General features: G+C 48.1%; 1 protein-coding gene across 5 annotated transcripts in view; it reads right to left on the bottom strand.

Moving 5' to 3' along the window:
• The window catches only part of DNAI7 (dynein axonemal intermediate chain 7), a 69,087-nt gene that overhangs the window by 43,628 nt on the left and 10,123 nt on the right, over nucleotides 1-15,336 (bottom strand). For all 5 annotated transcript variants that reach the window (XM_058656057.1, XM_058656053.1, XM_058656054.1 and 2 more), the window contains 2 exons: nucleotides 14,963-15,064; nucleotides 54-191 (listed from right to left, as the gene is read on the bottom strand). In XM_058656057.1, coding sequence (XP_058512040.1) covers nucleotides 54-191; nucleotides 14,963-15,064 — 240 coding nt within the window. The remainder of the gene's footprint in view (nucleotides 1-53; nucleotides 192-14,962; nucleotides 15,065-15,336) is intronic.

Raw genomic sequence — 15,336 nt, 5'->3', positions numbered from 1 at the left:
CAGTATCAGGCGTGCCGTAGCATTTAGACACCAGGTCATGCTTGAGTACTCACGCTCAGTACTAACTTGCTCTTCTCGGTCACCTGCTCGAAGTTCTCGTTGGTCTCCTCTTGCCACAAGCTGATGAAGGTGTTGAGTTCCTGGGACACTGAAGGGTCAGGACTTCCGTCACACTGGATGTAGTGATTCCACTGGGGGGAGAACGGGTCAGTCCTCAGGGCAGACCTCCAGTCCTTGGCTGGAGAAATGCTCATTGTGTGCCTAATTTACACAAAAGCTCCTGATGACTTTTTAAAGAGTCACTTGATATAAGCCCAACACAGCTCGGTCAACAGATTCTTAACCGGCCAAATAGTTTCTAACGTTAACCATTCACAGAAACGGAAAGTCTGCTTTAATGTTTTAAGATCTAGGTTGGTCTTGTTTTGCAGAAGGGCTTATCTTCAAAAAGCTGATGGACATGTAATTGAACATGGATTTAAAGATTTATTTGACGTGAAGAGTCACGGAGAGAATCGGCGAGATACAAAGACAGATGGGGAGAGAGTGAGAGAGATTGCTTTCCAGCCATCTGTCCATTACCCAAATAACTGCAGTGGCGTTAGTTGGGCCAAGCCAAAGCCAAGAGCCTGAAACTATCCCTATCTCCTGCAAGGATGCAGGAACCCAAGTGGCTCGCTCATCTTCTGTTGCTTTTCCCAGGCATTTAGCATTCCCATTTATATGGGAAGTGGAGTAGGGAAGGCTTAAACCAGCACCCACTTGGAATATCAGCACAGCAGAGTACATCTTAACACACTATGCCACCATGCCAAACCCCTCAAAACTCTCAAAACTGTTCAATAAGCTTTTTTCCCCTGCATTTTATGGTACAATTCCATAGGGTCTGGGATCTCCCTTCCCCCACTTAATTCCCATTCCCCCACTGATTTTCCCCATATTATTGCAATAGTATATCCTTCATAAGCAGTCATAAGTCCATCAGTCTTTCAAAACCCTTTTATAGCAAATAATTAAAAGGATAGGGACTAGCAGAGTGGCATGGCACACTAATTTTCTGTCTGCAATTTCAGCATCCCATATGGGTGTTAGTTCATGTCCTGGCTATTCCACTTCTGATTTAGCTCTTTGCTTATAACCTAGCAAAGCAGCAAAGGATGGCCCAGGGCCTTGGGCCATTGAAACTACGAGAAGCTGGGAAGAAGCTTTTGGGTTTGGATCAGCGCAGCTCTGGCCATTGCAGCTATTTGGGGAGCAAACCAACAGATGAAAGGCATTTCTGTCTCTCCTATCTGCAAAAATCAGCCTTTCAGGGCCCAGCACAGTAGCCTAGCAGCTAAAGTCCTCGCTCTGAATGTGCTGTGATCCCATATGGGCACCAGTTCTAATCCTGGCAGTCCCACTTCCCATCCAGCTCCCTGCCTGTGGCCTGGGAAAGCAGCTGAGGACAACCCAAAGCCTTGGGACCCTGCACCCGTGTGGGAGACTCATAAAAAGCTCCTGGCTCCAGATTGGCTCAGCTCCAACTGCTGCGGCCACTTGGGGAGTGAATCAGCGGACAGATCTTCCTCTCTGCCTCTCCTCCTCTCTGTATCTCTCTCTTAATAAAAATAAATCTTTTTTTTTTTTAAGATTTTATTATTATTGGAAAGCCGGATATACAGAGAGGAGGAGAGGCAGAGAGGAAGATCTTCCATCCGATGTTTCACTCCCCAAGAGAGCCGCAACGGGCCGGTGCGCGCCAATCCGATGCTTGGAACCAGGAACCTCTTCCAGGTCTCCCACGCGGGTGCAGGGTCCCAAAGCTTTGGGCTGTCCTCAACTGCTTTCCCAGGCCACAAGCAGGGAGCTGGATAGGAAGTGGAGCTGCCGGGATTAGAACCAGCACCCATGTGGGATCCCGGGGCATTCAAGGTGAGGACTTTAGCCACTAGGCCACGCCGCCGGGCCCAGTTACTGGGCCATCCTCGGCTGCTTAGCTGGATGGGAAGTGGAGCTGCCGGGATTAGAACCGGCGCCCATATGGGATCCTGGGGCATTCAAGGCGAGGACTTTAGCCACTAGGCCACGCCGCTGGGCCCCTAAAAATAAATCTTTAAAAAAAAAAACTGAAGTCATCCTCTGAAAACCTGGAACAAGTTTGAATTCATCACAAATATTTTTTTAAAAATCGGCCTTTCAAATTAAAAAAAAAATTTAAAGACAAAGGATAAGTATCTTTTCAAAAACGTATTTACCTTTCTATAGACACACACATGTGCACATCCACAGCTCCCTAGATGCCTGCAACCACAGGACTGGGATTAGGCTGAAGCCGTGAGCTGGGAGTACTACCCAGGTAACAGATGAGAAAGGGACTTTAGGAAATCACGCAACATTAGAGGCTGAAACATACTCTATGCAAAGCTAACTCTGGGCCCCGCACAGTAGCCATGCATGGGCGCTGATTCTTATCCTGGCTGCTCCACTTCCATTCTAGCTCCCTGCTTCTGGCCTGGGAAAGCGGCAGAGGACAACCTCAAGTCGTGGGACCCTGCACCTGCGTGGGAAACCCAGAAGAAGTTCCAGGCTCCTGGCTTCAGCTCAGTTCAGCTCAGCTCAACTCCACTCACTGCGGCTATTTGGGGAGTGAATCAGCAGACGAAAGACGTTTTTCTCTGCTCTCCTCCTCTCTGTAAATTTGACTTTGCAATAAAAATCTAAAAAAAAAAAAAAAAAGCTAATACCACATTAGAACAGACCAACAGCAGAAGTGAAGCAACAAAAGAATGAACCCCTAGGCTCAAACAAAGCCATTGCACACAGTCGGAGGAAAGGAAGAAAATCCTACCCAGGGGAAGCAGAAAAGCTCACGGGGATGCCAGAAAGGCTAACGGCACTCGAGAGGGACTTGGGAAGCTCAAAGGGCTCGGAAGCAAATTCAAAAAGGGAACAGACAGAAAATTCCCCAAACCTGAAGAAAACCTCAACTGTCTAAGCACAAGTCAGAAGTCTCCAAATACAACTCAGCCCAACCATTTCCTTCAAGCGCTCTCAAATTTAAAGAGTCTCATAGCCCAAGGACTTGAACTTCAGGCAGGCAGCTACCTTGCTGCCTGCCGGGGGGCCTTGGGATGGCCACGCCTCAAGCCTGGGAACACACAGTAGCTACCACGTACACGTGGGGAGCTGCTCCAGGGTGGCCTGTGCGCCATTTGGCGCCAGTCCCCGCCTGCTGGCCACCCGGCCAGAGAGTTTTGGACTTTTGGTTCTTTGTCCTGCTGCCTGGGAGGCTCCCTCCTGAACCCACAGTGCTTGCGGCGTGAAGCACTGTGCTTGCTAGTAACCTGATCTGGGAACACCTCAAAGTCTCTTTGGGGATCCCTTCAATCAAAATGGAGGAAACAGAATGCTGGCAATGAGGGAATCCCAAATGAACTTGAAGCTTGCACATAATGGTCCTCAGAGCAACCACGGGTAGGTGCATGATTTACGGCTAGGAACAGGCCCAATCTGGGAGGTAAGGGGCCACCACAACTGGGATGAGGCTCCCACCAAGGAGTGTATGTGTGGCAATGGGGGCTGCATTCTATCTAGGAAACAGTTGTAGTTACCCGAGGCACTAATGTGGGCTGGGATTGGATGCACCAGACCGGTTCAGATCCCAACACCATCTGGTGTTATGGAGAACCAGGGTAGATGTGGGACTGACTAGGCTGGGTCTCACTCCTCTTATGAGCCATGTGTGAGCTGTATGTGGGTATGGACGAGCCATGGCTGGGCTGAAACATCCAACAACAAGAACCAGAATGGGGTGAAAGCCAGCCAGGAAAAACCACTGTTCCTGCTAGGACAGGAGGTGAACTGAGTAGGGTTGGCTCAAGAACCCCCTGGCAAGCGCAAAACCTGGCATTGGGAGGGGTTCTGATGGAGGAGCCTGGGCAACTCCTCTGGCAGGACACAGTCCCTGCAGGTAAGCGCAAGAAGCATGATAGGAAACAGCCCAGAACAGGCCATAGTAAGTTTCCCACTGGCACACATTCGGCATGGGTCAGGGGCAGACCAGGCTGAATCAGTTCATGTCATCCACTGGCAAATCCGATCACCAGAACAGAGTGTGGGATGGGCCGGGTTTGGTTGCGACAAAACCAGTACACATTATGGAATGCCAGGGCGTGGTTGCCTGTACTGGATATGAATGCAGCACCCATCCAGCACACGTGAGATCCAGGAAGGAAGGGGCAGAGCAGGCGGGGGGATTAAGGGGCTGGTCCCCTCGCCGGTCAGCTACTCCCACTGGAGAGCGTGGGCTGGGATAGAGACAGACCAGACTAAGCAAGACTATAACACCTGTGCGCCGCATGTGGACTAGATCAGGGCCGCAGCATCAGCTGGCAGAAGCTGGCACTGGGGACTAATTCTGTCTAGTCAAATCACAGGACCACCTAAAGAGTGCATAAACCGGGACAGAGAGACCTGGGAGGGAAAAGTGGGTTCCCCCTTCTTGGGTCACTATTCCCGTGGGAGGGCATGAAAACTAGGACGGGGGCTGGGATGGCTAGAGAGGCACTCAACAACATCTGTGAGGGCTGGATGGTTGAGTTGGTTAGATAGAACCAAGCTTTAATACCCATTGACAAGTACCAGAGCCAAATGGGATGGGGGACAGACTGGTCTTCTGCTACACATACTGGCAAACCAGGGTAGGGGGCGGGCCTGGTGGGGGTTATTGTGGGTCGCCCCGACTAGGCTACAGCTCCCACTGGTTGATGTAAGGGCCAAACCAGACTGGACTGCAACACCCATTGGTTCCAGTGCAACTCGGGACTGAAAACAGAACCAACCCAGCAATTGCAACCACCAGCTGATCGGGGTGATGGACTGTGCCGGGCCCTGTGCTTGCTAGAACATACAAGACATTAATCTGGGAATACCTCAAGGTATCTTTGGGGATCTCCCCAATCGAACTGCTGGACTCAGAACTCTAACCAAGAAAAGACAGAAGACAGAACAGGACAATCATTCATCTCAGCTATATGTTGGCAGCGAAATAAGGGGCAAACGGAGACTTTATGATGGACCATATCAATCAGTGGACGACCTCATCGAGCGAAACTGGCAGCGATTCATAACTGGAGAACTATTAACACCACTTGAGCACATATCTCAGAGCATGCCCCACATCCGGGGCTTAGGGTGGGCGGGAAACCGGGTGGGGCTTCTCCCTCAATATCCCCCTTTACCTCAGATACATGATGGAAACAATATTGACATAATAGCATTACCCACTTCCCTATCCCCCTGAACCTTTTTTTTTCTTTTTTTTTCTTCTTTTTCCTTTAACTGTAATTAACTATGTAAAGATTGTCAACAACAATACAATAAAATTAAAAAAAAAAAGAATACACAGCCTTGGGCCCGGCGGCGTGGCCTAGCGGCTAAAGTCCTCCCCTTGAACGCCCCGGGATCCCATATGGGCGCCGGTTCTAATCCCGGCAGCTCCACTTCCCATCCAGCTCCCTGCTTGTGGCCTGGGAAAGCAGTTGAGGACGGCCCAATGCATTGGGACACTGCACCCGCGTGGGAGACCCAGAAGAGATTCCAGGTTCCCGGCATCGGATTGGCGCGCATCAGCCCGTTGCGACTCACTTGGGGAGTGAATCATCGGACGGAAGATCTTCCTCTCTGTCTCTCCTCCTCTGTGTATATCTGGCTGTAATAAAATGAATAAATCTTTAAAAAAAAAAAAGAGTCTCATAGTTGCAAGAGGAAGGAAGCTGATGACACACAGGGATCCTCCACAGAAACCTTACAGGTTAGGAGGAGGAAGGAGGAAGCCGTCCCCTTATTGAAGAAAAACAAACCTCACCCACCAATAATGCCATACCCAGAAAAACTATCCTGTAGATATGAAGGGGAGAGACATTCTCAGAGTAAACAGCAGCTGTGCGAACAACAGCTACAGAGATGCTGCAGGGAGTCTGCAAACCAGGAGGAGATGATGATCATCCGTAAGAAGAAAACATCAGAAAGTGGAAACGTGCCGATACAGAGTAGCCGTGCAGGTCAATTCCTCTCCTTCAGTATGCAGACAAGGTATGCTCACATACCATCCAGACCTTTAGTAAGAAGAGTAAAGAATGAAACAGAACTAGAGTAATATGCTGAGACAGGTAATATGGAAACATGCAAGGTACAGCATTAGAACTTCAAAGCGCCGGGAGGAACGGAGCGCGGCTAAGGGGGCTCAGTGCCGTTTTGCCTCTCTGCTCCTTTTCCCACCTTAATAGGTAATGTTAAGCTGCTATCATTTCAATACGGCTGACATTTCTGTAAGTCTCATAGTAAGTGTAAGAAGTGTAGAGCCTTACCAAAAGCAAAAATTAAGAAAGCAGTCACACTGCAGAAAATGTAACCACAAAGGAAAACTTCAGTAAGAAAAGCCAAAATTAAACAAGCATCAAAACGCAAATAGTAAGGCCTTAGCTACCAAAATCATGCTGCATGTGAATGGATTATTCTCCAATGAAAACTATCGATGTCTAAAAAAAAAAATTCAAGACCCAAATACATGCCTCTTAGAGGATGCTCACTTCATCATTACAGACTCCTTCCGAATGAGAATGCAAGAATGAACCACATATCCCATGTGGAAAATGGCACTGTGGCATAGCCGGTAAAGCTGCTACCCGTTTGGGTGGCAGTACAAGGCCCCGTGGCTCCACTCCTGACCCAACTCCCAAGCAGCGGAGGACAGCTCCTGAGTTTGGGGTGAGGCCACCGGGTAGCACAGATGGAGGAAGCTCCTGGCTTGGGCCTAGCACAGCACTGTTGCAGCCATCTGAGTGAGCCAAGGTCAAAGGTCTCCTTCCCCCCCTCAGTGTAAGTCTCGGCTTTCAAATAAAGCCATTTTCAATAGCTACAAAATGAACCCCCTCAAAATTAACAAACTTAAACAAAATACCCGGAAACGTTTAGTCGAAGAGCTGAAATATCTCTGTACTTAAAACTACAAAATGCTGACCCAAAAAACTGAAGAGGACCCCAAAAAAATGAAGACATCTCGAGTCTACAGACTGGAAGAACCAATAGCATTAAATGTCCACATTATCCACAATGATCTCGAGTCCATGTAATCCCCATGGGAAACAGAATCCATGACATATGTCACAGAATCCCAAATCAAAGAGTCAAAAACTTGCACAGAAGCACAGATGACCCCACACAGCCAGAGCAAGCTTGAGCGAAAGAACAAGGCTGAGACATCTTACTACCTTACTGTACAATATACTCCAAGCCTAGAGTTTAAAATAGTATGGCATTGTCCTGGTACAGTAGCCTAGTGGCTAAAAGTCCTCACCTTGTACACACTGGGACCCCATAAGGGCACCGGTTCTACTCCCAGCGGCCCCACTTCCCATTCAGCTCCCTGCTTGTGGCCAGGGAAAGCAGGCCTATCTGTCTCTCCTCTGTATATCTCACTTTCCAATAAAAATTTTAAAAAATATATAACATGGCATTATCATAAAAAAGTACACACACAGAACAATGAAATCAAACAGACATGAGAAACAAGCTATGAATCTGCAGACAACTGGTCTTTTGAAAATATTTTCATTTTACTGGAAGGCAGGCAGAGGAAGCGGGGGGAAAGTAGGGAGCGATGGAAAAGGAAATGGAAGGAGGGGTACCTTCTACCCACTGTGTAACTCCCCAAACACCTACAACAGGCAGAGCCGAACCAAGTCAGAGCCAGGAGCCCGAGACTCAACATAGGTCTCCCACATGGATGACAGGGATCCAAATGTCTGACCCGACACCTGCTCTCTTAGGGTGAACATTAGCAGGAAGCGGGATCAGAGGCCTAGCAGAGTGGTACGTGGGGTTGGCATTCCAAGTGGCACTCTAACTGCTGCACCAAACATCTACCCGAGCCTTCTGGCCAGTGTCGTGGTTCAGGTAGTTAAGCTGCTGCCTGCGATGCTGGCATCCCATGTGGGCACCAGTTCAACCCCAGTTGCTCCACCTGCAATCCAGCTCCCTGCTAATGTGTCTGGGAGAGCAGCAGCAGATGGCCCAAGTGCTGGGGCCCTGCCTCACATACGGGAGTCCTGGATGGAGTCCTGGCTCCTGGCCTCAGCCTGGCACAGCTTGGCTCCTGCACTCATTTAGGCAGTGCATCGGTAGATGGGAGATGTCTCTTGCTCCGTCTCTCCTCCTGTCTCCTCTTTCCTCTCCATAACTCTGCCTTTCAAATAAACAAATCTTTAAAACAAAAAAAAAAACCTCACATTTTGAAGGAATGACAGTTTTCTAGAAAATTATGACAAAATCGGATACTCTCAAGCAGAATGAAACTAGGTATAATTAGAACCTCATACTTAGCACATTCAAAAAGCACATTAGAAAGGTTAAAATGCTAAATGGAAGACATAGAACTACAAAACAACTTCAGGAAAACATCAGAAAAACATGAGAGGGCTGACATATTGGTATGACCAAGTCAAGCCCCCTCTTGTGACTTCAGCAGCCCTTATGAACGCTGGTTCAAGTCCAGGCTGTGCTGCTTCTAACCCAGCTCCCTGCTAATGCGCCTGGGAAAGCGGCAGAGGGTGGCCTGAGTGCTTGGGTCCCTTCACCCATGTGAGAGAACTAGGAGCTGTTCCGAGGTTTGCTGTGAGGGGTGGGCCACAGCAGGTCAGGCTGCAGCATCGAATGGCAAAGGCCAAGATGGGGGATGGGCTATGCCAAGCTGAGTCAGAGCAACCACTGGCATGTACAAAATCTGTGAATGGAAACAGGCCTGGCTGGGGGGCTAAGGGGACGCCTTGGCTGGGTCGTGATTCCCACTAGTGGGCACAAGAATAGAAATGGGGACAGCAATCTGGGTGGGACATGGCTACAGTGTCCCTCTGCATAGGTATGGACTGGATCTGGGATGAGGCAGACCAGGCTAGACCTCAATACCTGCTGGTGCTCACAAGAGGCAGGGAGGATGTAGTACGGGCTGGGCTAGGTCTCATTACCTACTGAACCAAGCAAGAGCTATGTCTGGGTGTGGGCCAGGTGTGGTTGGGCTGTGGCACCCAACAGTGAGAACTGAAATGGGCGTGGGCCACTTAGGCAAGGCCAATGTCCCTGCCAGGATAGGAGGTGGATGAAGTCAGTCTGGGCCAAGAAACCCCTGGTATGCACAAGATCTGCCAAGGAGAGGAGGCCTGAGAGAGGAGCTTGAGGAACTCCTCTGTCAGGACACAGTCCCTGCAGGTGAGTACAAGAACTAAGGCTGGGAGCAGCCCAGACCAGGCCAAGTTATAGTGCCCACCAGCGTGTGGGTCAGGTCTGGGGACAGGCCGAACTGGGCCAGTTCATAATACCCACTGGCAGATCTGAGAAGCAGGATTGGGGGCAGGGCAGGCCAGGCTGGGCCGCAACACCACACAGCTCACATTAGGGCTAGGACTAAGGGGAGGCCTGGCCGAGCTAGGCTGCAGCACCCACCAGCATGAACTGGTCAGACCAGGCTGGACCAGGCTGCAGCACCTGCTGGCACATACCTAGGTGAGGCAGGCCATACCGGATTGGGCCACAGCACCTACGGGCATATGTGAGACCCAGGGGTTTAAGGGGCATAGCAGAAAGCTGGATGGGAAGTGGAACAGCCAGGACAGGAACAGGAGTTCCTAGGAGATGCCAGTACTCGAAGGCAGAGGATTAGCTTGTTGAACCATCACGCCAGCCCTGAACTAATCTTTCACACACAAGCTAACAACTGTAGCCGGAAAAAGGACAGTCTCTAATAAATGGCGCTTGGAAAATTGGATCTCCAAGTGTGGAGGTATGCAAGAAGATCTCTATTTTATATCTTATGCCAAAAATAACTCAAAATGGATCAAGGAGCTAAATCTAAGACCTAATACCATCAAACCACTAGAGTAAAATACCAGGGAAACTCTGCAAGACATTGGAATAGGCAGAGATTCTTGCAAAAGACCCACGAAGCACAGCAAGTAGCAGAACATAGACAAACGAATGACATCAAGCTAAGGAGCTCCTGAAGGAAGAAGGCCCTTAACGGAGACGCAGCCAACAAAATGCTCAGAAACGCTGCAAACTACTCAGCTGATAACAGATTAATATCCACAATCTAGAAACGAAACCAAACAATCCAGCTTTAACAACCAGGCAAACACTAGGAACAGAAAGGTTTCAAAGGATGACATTCAAATGGCCCACAGAAATGAGAACGCTCGGGATCGCCACTCATCGGGGACATGCCAATCAAGACCACAGTGCAGTGCCACCTCATCCTTAGAAAGGGTATCGTAAAGAAACCACAAAATAATGTGGGGGAAAGGACTCCGGTCCGGTGTTGGTGGGAATGTGAACTAGTGCAATGATTATGGCAAGCAGCATGGAAAGTCTTTAGAAATCTGAAAACGCGTCTACCATATAACCCAGCCATCCCAGTCCTGAGACCTGATCTAACCAAATGAGATCAACATAGGAGACTTACCTGTGCCCCCCTGTTAATAGCAGCTCACAATAGCTGACATGTGAGGTCAACCCAAGTGTCCCAACAGATGACTGGACAAAGAAAACGTGGCATGTGTCCACTATGGAATCCCATTCAGCCATAAGAAAGAATGAAATCCTCTCTTTTGCAACAAAAAACACAATTGGAAATCATTATGCTTAATGAAATAACCTAGTCTTAGAAAGACAAGTGTCATATGCTTACAGTGACCTGTGGTAACTAATACATAGTCTAAATATATATACGAGTACAGTGGACCTTTTGAGATGTGATTACTGCACACAGCCCTTGTCTATTCTCAAGGAGCAGTGGATTTTCTTCCATACCTGTTATTTGCTGAATTGTTTACCTAATCAAGCACTAAGCTTGCGATTGTGAGGCATGTCACTGTAAGTTTTTTTTTTTTTAATCAAGGAGGAGGGGGGCCAGTGTAACAGCTCAACTGGCTAACCCTATTCCTGCAAGCACCAGTGGGTACTGGTTCTTGCCCTGACTGTTCCAGTTCCCAGCCAGCTTGTTGCTTTTGGCCTAGGAACACAGGAGAGGATGACCCAAAGCCCTTGGGATCCTGCATGGGTGTGGGAGGCCCAAGATACATTTTCTGGCTTCAGCTTCAGCTGTTGCAACCATCTGGGGAGTGAATCAGTAGATTTATTGTGTAAATCTGCCTTTCCAATAAAAATAAATCTTTTAAAAAACGAAGTGAACAGATCTAGAGACATTTTGAAAAGAGGAAATATAGGTAAAAGTCAGCAGAGCAGCCCTTCTAGCTAGGCTAGCTATTATCACAGGCAAAAGTTAACAAGGGCTGGCAGGGATGTGGCGTGAAGGAGAATTTTATACATGGCTGCTAGAAATGCTAATTGGTACACAGCCACTGGGCCTGGGAGAAACAGCATGGAGATCCCCCAGAAACTAACAAGGCAGGGAAGGACATACAGCATAATGGTTAAGTCACATTCCGGGCTGGCATGCTAGCTCCGAGCCCCGGCTCTTCTGAGTCCAGCTGTGTGATAAAGCAGAGCCGGCAGTCAGTGGCGATGGCTCAAGCACTTGGGTCCCTGTGACCTGCATAGGAGCCCTGGATTGCATTCCAGCATGTTGGCACTGGCCAGGCCCGGCTTAGCAGCCGTCTGGAAAGTGAACCAGTGAATGGATGACCTCGTTCTCTCAAAAAATCCTAATATAGAACTAAGAAAATCCAGTACTCCAACTATTAGTTATACAAGGGCAGTAAAAATCAGTTTGTAATAAAGACATTTATATCCCTGCAGTACTATGTACAACAGGAAAGAATGGAAACACTTGTGTCAAAAAAAAACCCCTCAATAAAATGTGATATATGACACATATGTAATGGAATACTATTCAGCAAAAAAAAAAGGCCTTGTTATTTACACCCACATAGATGGAACTGAAAGTTGTTAAATGAAGTCAGTCAGGAACAGACACACAGCTACCACACGCTCTCACCTATGCCTGGAGTCTATTGGAAGCAGGAGAGCCAAGGCACAGGGAAGAACAGAGAAAGACAGATACCAAATCAAATCACAGAGGAGTTACAATGTGTTGGCACAGTAGGGTAGCTGTTGACAATAAAGAACAACACAAGCAGAGAGAGTAACTACAGAGGACTTGGAAAGTTTCAATCACAAGCAAATGCTAACTGTCGGAAGAGATAAACATGTGGACTCTGACACATCACGAAGTATATGGATGTCAGGACATCACTGGGTACCCCACAACAGTGCCATTTATACATGGCACTGAGAAACTTAAAACACACGTGGGCATCAGCCTCACGGTAAAGATGCTACAGTGGCCAGAGGCTCACAACCCACTTCAAGTGGCTAGGTTCAAGTCCCAGACCCTCCCTGGAGTTCAGCTTTCTGGGAGCAGCCAATGATGGCTCCAGGACGCAGGTCCAGGACGCAGGGCCACGACACCCTGGGTGGGAGACACTGGTTGAGTTCCGGCTTCCTGGCTTCAGCCAAGCCCTGCCTTGACTGCTGAGGGCGAGATGGAGCCAACAAGTACCTGGGGGTTCTTTGTCTCTTTCAAATAAATGAATAATTTACAACACAAAAATGTATGCATCTTATCAAGGGCACTGCTATATACACTAACATATACACTGACCCCTCCCTCAGATGGAGGGTCTTGCCTTGATGCTGACGGCTGCTACAGTTGGGGGCAGCTGTGGAATTGTCTTAAAGCAGCACAACATGAGATCTGCCACGTGGATTTTCCATCTGATGAAGGAGTTCTCCACAGCACGCAGTCCTGTTTCACAGCATATTAGCCACAGCACTTCTTTCAAGACTGAATCAGTCCTCTTGAGTCACTAACTCTGCTTTACTAAGTGCTTGTGACCGTCTGAATCTACTGTCATTTTTAACAAACTACAGAGCTCCACTGTTTAATTCCCTTGAAGTCACTTATGATCTGGAACCAACTTCTATCAAACTGCTGTTAATGTTATTTGGGCCTGGATTCATGAATCTGAAATAATTTCAGTGACATCCAAAATGGTAAACTGCCAGAGTCCAGCTCCAGCCGAGAGTTCGGAGCTCGGGAAGGGTGCGTGGAGTCGGCGATAAACAAAGACACAGACACTGACACTTGGTGCGTTCTCACAACAGCCCAAGAAAAAGCTGTCCTTTTTATTTACTCAAAACCTCACAAGCTTCTGCACAAGCAACTAACTGTTCTATTTTTTTACTTCAAGACTAAGGGGGCATGTACAGACATTTGGTCATTCCGTCTGCACTTCAGGGATAAGCAGGTGTCCCCAGAGATAATTCTTTAAAACACTGTATTCATAGTCTTCAAAGCAAGCCATTATTCATTCTTTAACAGTAGCCATGGAGCGGCAGCCAGGACTCCAAGGCCAAGGCACATGCGATTACCTGCTAATCAGTAGTACATTCCTACCACATTTCTATTTCTACAACTTGCCCATTATTCAATGGGAAAATAGTTTACAAGGGAAAAAATATAAATCTAAAAACAAAAATTACAAATATTAAATCCCCCTACAACTATAAACCCTACAACTCCATAAACAATAAAACAATAATCAAAAGCACTTTTCTTTAATAAAAGCATCCTTAATTCCTCTAGCTAAAAATTATAAAAGCGGCTAAAACAGCTACATTTTCTGTGCTCCAAAAAATTGCAAAAACAGGCTAGCCTATAAGATAACAATAACTATATTTATTGCCACAGCAATTTCAGCTCTCACTCCCATCACTCGCATTAATATTTAGGATATTTTCAAGCCCCCTCCCAGAAGGAGTGCTGTATGTCTGGACCAAATTCTGAGGCGATGGTTAAGTACCCAACAAGGTGTTTAAAAATGGCATGGGCTTAATTGTACTCCCGTGTGTAAATTGTCAAAGGCCCACTCACCAAGACATTATCAATGACATTAACTCTCAAGCTCATGTTGGTGGCAAAAGCCATCCCACAGGGGCAAACGATGCCTCAATAGATTACAGAATTCTTAGTGGGGTGCTTGAGTGTCCATGCAAAAAGGTGGTGAGACTGCTACAAGGTGGTCAGAGAGAAATCCGCCGGGCCCTGCCAAACAGCTGGAAGCTCCCCCGGGCCCTGCCAAGCAGGGGAGCTGTTCTCTTCACACCTTCGTGCCATCCACACCTACTGCACGGACCCCGGCATCTCCCCAATCTGGCACCTGAGACCTTTCCACAGAACCCAGTTCTGTTGCCACTGAACCCCCTCCAGTTTCTGGCTAGCCCTGTAGAACTCAAATCCAAGCCCCCAAACTTGCTCAAACGGACTCGGCACAAAAACCCAAACTGCAGAAGCTTTCAGAATCCAAGAGAGAAGCCGCCCGCCTCGCAGGAGGGCAGAGTGCACAGCGGACCGGTGGGGGCTCCCGGCCGGGTTACCCGGCATTCCGTCGCCCACAGAGCTCTGCTTCGCACCTTGCGCACCAACCCAGAACTGCTGAAAGTGGAAAACACCACAGGCCAAGGAAGTCGAGTTTCCTTGAGCAGAAAAAACAAGGCCAAATGCGCATCACGGAGGAGCTGAGGAACTCCAGCCACCAGGCTTAACACGCAGTCGTTGCAGAAAACCAGAGCGGGAGGCCCAGAAAGCAGCTTTAATTGGTTAGGGTCCAATCAAGCCGTCAAGTGCGCACAGCCTTGCTTGGTTGCCTGGATACTGGCTCTCCCACAGCCAACCAGAGGTCAGTTACTTTGATTAGACACGAAGATTTCAAAGAACAAACAATGAAAGCAACAGACGGAAACTTTTTTGATTTAAAGAGATTATGGCACCAAAATGCGTATCGGGGTACAGCTCCCTCATGTGGTCAAAAATGAGATAGCACCACCAACAATCCCCTTCATCCAAACCCTGCTTCCTTCCCCACTCCCTCCCCGCCAAAATAAAGGAAAAAAAGAAAATCAGTCTTACCCGAGAGAGCAGTCTAGTCTCTCGTTTCAATCTCTCTGCTTCAGGAAAACACTCCTCTAATAAAGAGAGTTCTTCAAGTTCTTCTGTTCTCCTTTGTAGATCCTGTTACATAAGGATAGATGCATTGATTTGCTCCACTCCATGCTTCAGCAAGAAAACTATTTAATTGTTGAAGGAAAGGAACTAGCTTCCCCTAATAACCTGAAGAAGTGACAATTACTGATACTAAATCTTAATGTTCAGTATTTCTTTTACACACACACACACACACACACACGGTCTCCCATCCTCTTGCTAACTCCCTAAACGGCTGTAGTGCCTGGGGCTGAGCCAGGCTGAAGCCAGGAACCTGGAGTGCCAGGCAAGTCCTCCGT

This window comes from Ochotona princeps, chromosome 27 (genome assembly GCF_030435755.1).
Source record: "Ochotona princeps isolate mOchPri1 chromosome 27, mOchPri1.hap1, whole genome shotgun sequence".
In the NCBI taxonomy this organism is placed as follows: domain Eukaryota; kingdom Metazoa; phylum Chordata; class Mammalia; order Lagomorpha; family Ochotonidae; genus Ochotona; species Ochotona princeps.
Note: the sequence above shows the minus strand (reverse complement) of the source record. Positions and strands in the feature narration are given on the sequence as shown.